Genomic DNA, 4,559 nt, shown 5'->3' with positions numbered 1-4,559 from the left:
ATTTTACTTGTCTTTTTTCACAAATCAAGAAGAGACAAAAATTTTTTCCATGTTTTACTCTTTGCATTAATTATTTTTTCTTCAAATTAAAATATAAACATCATTTAATAGGAGTACTATAGTAAACTAGCCATGTTATTAATTATTTTTCTTAATCAATAACGTGTTATCTTAATTTGGGACGGAGGAAGTATAATAAATGGTTGCAGTAAGTTGACAATTAAGGTTACTATAATCTATCACTAATGACTCTTCTAAATAATAAATGGATCTAATTAAACATAACATTCATATGATTGATCTCAACTAGTTTAAAGTCTACAAGCATTATTTCCTCTTCTGACAAAACTAAAATATAGTACATATAAAAAAAATATATAGCTTCCAAGACCTTAATTTAGTTATATCTAGATAGGCGAATAAGGTCTTTCGAGTCATAAAAAATGTTGACAAATGTGTATTAGATATTTCAAATTAAAGTGATATGTCTTGTTTGAGAATTCAACTTCAGCGCGATAATAATTTTGGAAAGTTTGAGCAAAATAATTACTAACAATATATGTACAAACTTAAATCCCAAACCTAATATAAGAAAACTCAAAAGCAAGTGATAGAAACATAAAAAAAAAAAAAATTTATTAGTCTTTCTACAATCAAGTACCAAAGTTCTGCAAACTTTGTCATATTCCAAATCATCAACAAACCAAAACAAAAATAAAAAATCATTTCAGTCTAATGCCTGGAGAAATGATTTTATTGGTCCAATAATAATCTAAAATTGCTGAAATCTTGAATTGTTCAAATTAATTGAACTAGGGTTGTTATTACCTGCTGCAAATGGAATTTGAACCTCATTTGTGATAGTACAATTTTCAAGAAATCCCATATTATTGAAGCAATAATTGTCAGAAATATTATCTATGCCTCCTTTGATTACTCCATTATTGTCATAATCAAATATAGAAGTTATTGAGGAACAACTTGCACCACCTAAGTATTTTTCCATGATACCAACATTAGCAAATTGATTTTCAAGATAAGATTTTGAAGAATTTGACCCTAATTTATCAATACTTTTAGGGTTTGTTTCATCCAATTCTTGATCTTGATTGCACTTTTTGTTTGGCTTTTCACTTCTTGTCCTATCCCTTGACTCAATTTTTCTCATTTTTCTATGATCTTCATTGTTTTCAAGTGGGATGCTTCTTGTGAGCTCTTTGATAGCATTCTTGGACTTGGAAAACAACCATTCTATGGTTTTACTTGCTTTATCAAACCCTAACATGTCTTGGAGATCGAAGAACTTACGCGCTATTTGAAGGGATAATCTCATCCTCCTGTCTCTCACACCTTGAGCTGTGCAAATCTTGCTATGCCTGTCCTTTTTACCTGTCCTCCTTCGCGGTTTTGCACTTAGTTTTCTCTTCTTTGATGATGTGGCCATGGCCGGCTCAGTAGGGTTTTTCCTGCTGATGTCTGGATTTGAACTCTGGTCTCCCATGATTTTCGCGCTGAGTAGTGTAGATCTTGAAATGTCAACACTATGGTTATCTTTAATTGCGCTGTCCGGACCAGCTTGATTAGTGCCATGGTTATTATCACTAGTTTGAGAAAATATTTGGCTTAATGGGAGTTCATGGTCATCAAAATCAAATGGAGAAGGGAAGTTCAAGAAAAATGGATCTTCTTCTTCTACTACTAATTTTGAAGTTGAATTAGGGTTTTGATGATCATGTGTATTATAGGATTGCTTAAGCAATTCTTGTGAGGTGTAGGAAAAAGGGTCATGGATGATGTTGCTTGTAGGAAACATATATATGGTTTTTGTGAGAATAATTAAAAGAACAAATTAATCTCCAAAAGTTGGCCAATCAAGCTAGGGTTTTTGTTATTCTCAAGAACATTAGGTGTTGCTTTATTCCATAAAGAACATAAAGAAAAGGTAAAGATGAAGCTTTAATTGGGAGTTGGTATATTAGGGTAGAGACTAGGGCTTGACTAACACATTTGAATGACTAAAAGTAATAGAGCTAGGAAGAAGAAGATATGGTGTATGTGTGTGTCTCTATATATATATATATGATGGTGAAAACTAGTGGTAGAATCCTAGAATAGTCTATATATATATATAGAATATGAAATCTCTTTTGCAAGTAAGAAAAAAGTAGCTATTTATAACCAATTTGTGTCAATAAATTAAATTTTGAATTTAACGTAGATACATTGAGTTGCAAATAATTCTTACATTATCAGTATATATATGAGTCGGATTGACGTAGAAGGTCATATTTGGGTTCGAGTGAACCTAGCTTTGGCTCGAACTTTGTATATGTGTTAAAATAAAGGATTTTAAATGAGTATAAGTAAATAGCTGATTTTAAATGAATTGTAATAGAATGTCAAACTAGAACAACCAAAATTTATACTTAGAAAGTTAATATCCTTTAGAAAAGAAGTATCTTGAATTTGAATATACAAGAGGATAAGAGAAAAAAAAAAATTAAGAATAGAATGTGAGTATGTAATACTGCCACGTGGCAGCATGTGAAAGATTGATAGTAACTGGACCTAGTTAATTAGACGAAGAAAGAAAGTGATTTTCTTTTGTGGGCCTTTGATAGAGGTCAAAAAAAATATTATTATTTTTTTGGGGGGGTTTTCACTAGGTGTTTAGTATCTGTACTAGATTTCGATTAATTCGAATCGCGTATTGCAGCGCTTATTCTGGAGGTGGCGTACCCAACAGGATTTTCTCCATACCCAAGACATGTCATTCTGGAGGTGGCGTACCTAACAGGATTTTCTCCATACCCAAGACAGGAACCCGATATCTCTGATTAAGGATAGAATAGTTTTACCATTGCACAGCAACCCACGTTGGTGATTTCTTAGTAAAATTAAGAGGTTAAAAAGAGGTAGATGTTGCCCAAACCTATTGATAGCTATGAAAGCTAAAAAGGAGGGACAATTATTTCAAGAAACATCAAACTTGTTATGCTTTAGCGCATAATAAATATGCAACTTTGAAAGTCATACGCCTTTGCTTTGACTGCCTGTCTAATATGTCACTTTCCCAAATATGATATTTTTTGTTTCTCACATTAAATTGCTTCCACAAGGTATGACAACAACTAACTTTCTAAAATCAAATTTGTTATATGATATAAAGAGTTTTATCAAATTATAAAACTTTCAAGTAATTAAGGTTGTAACTTGTAATGGCTTAGCTTCTCTTAGTACGTGTACATTTGGTTGTAATGGATTGGTAGTGTTGAGTAATGCTAATATCCTAACTATGGTTAGGTTCAACCGTTCAAGTGCGGAAGGGAAAGTCACGAGTTCGAGTTTTGGAGATAGACTTTTACGTAAATGCAGGGTATTAGGACGATCTGTAATAGACCCTTGCATGCCGGTTCTTCCTCGAACCCCATTCATACTGAAAATTTAGTGGATCGAGCGGCCTTTTTGGTTAGGTTCAAGCGTGGAGATAGTTTGGTTGGCCATGTCAAACATGGTGTTTGCTTGATAGGATATGACTAAGAAATAAAATGGTGTCCGCCTTATACAATCATGATAGTCAGTGTTTGATCGTAACAAGTGATATCAGAGATAAGACCATGGGTTCAATTACTAGTAACAACACGTTGCACGCATATTTGACAGGGTTTTATTTTTATTTTTATTTTTATTTTTTAGGGGGGGTGGGGGGGAGGTGGTTATTGGGTAATGACAACACCCTACCGTCTATGGCGAGTCGTAGGTGAGTAGGATGGCCCAAATCAAATTGAATATGATGCTTGCCTGATAAATTTAGTTAAGAAATTGTGTACTTTGCGCTCTTACTATATATTTAACTGGAACTTTTAACATGATGATAAGTATCACCAGAAAACTAGTATGCTTTTGCACAATCATGGTCCATATAGTAAGTGATCAACCATGTCATGCATTATAAATTTGACGTAAATATCGAATGCGAATAAAATTTTATCAAGAAAATGCTCATCATACAATAGAAAACAATGCAAATGAATTGCACTTATTTGAAATTAAATTATCACCAAAAAAAAAAAGAAATTAAATGCACATTGATTGCACTTCAGGAAAAAAAAAAAAAAAAGCTCAATTCTAATGGAATATAGACTACATATCAAATGAGCTAATAACAAGAACAAAAACACCAACAAAATGATATCAAAAATATATACTATCTGTGTCAAGAATGTATATTTTATGTATATCAAATAATAATATACAAAAGATATACATTAGGATATTATTTTGGTGGGCGGCTATACAATGTTATTTCTTAGAAATTTGTTGCTCTATTATTGAATTGCCTCATTATTATATACTTTATTTAATATTTAACCGAAATTAATTTTTCAGAAGCAATAAATAAAATTTATAATAGTTAGACTAAAGAATTGTCCTCATATAAGAATTCTTTTTCTCCTTGTCAAACTTTATTAAATATGGAACTTAAATAATTTTTAGTGTGTAGGACCACAAAATATATGGATTTTAAAAACTTTTTAATATGTAGGACCTAACAAGTA

The 4,559-nt window shown here is 31.7% G+C and overlaps 1 protein-coding gene across 1 annotated transcript; it reads right to left on the bottom strand.

Moving 5' to 3' along the window:
• Window positions 1–647: 647 nt before the first annotated feature.
• Window positions 648–2,023, bottom strand: LOC107847192 (transcription factor TCP18-like). The gene has a single exon (XM_016691414.2). It carries the CDS (start codon window positions 1,811–1,813, stop codon window positions 773–775), a length of 1,041 nt encoding a protein of 346 aa, XP_016546900.2. The 5' UTR covers window positions 1,814–2,023; the 3' UTR covers window positions 648–772.
• Window positions 2,024–4,559: the final 2,536 nt, after the last annotated feature.

Source organism: Capsicum annuum, chromosome 11, assembly GCF_002878395.1.
Source record: "Capsicum annuum cultivar UCD-10X-F1 chromosome 11, UCD10Xv1.1, whole genome shotgun sequence".
Lineage (NCBI taxonomy): Eukaryota > Viridiplantae > Streptophyta > Magnoliopsida > Solanales > Solanaceae > Capsicum > Capsicum annuum.
Note: the sequence above shows the minus strand (reverse complement) of the source record. Positions and strands in the feature narration are given on the sequence as shown.

Excerpts from the sequence above, each read along its gene's own strand:
- LOC107847192 (XM_016691414.2), bottom strand. The coding sequence starts at position 1,813 with ATGTTTCCTACAAGCAACATCATCCATGACCCTTTTTCCTACACCTCA.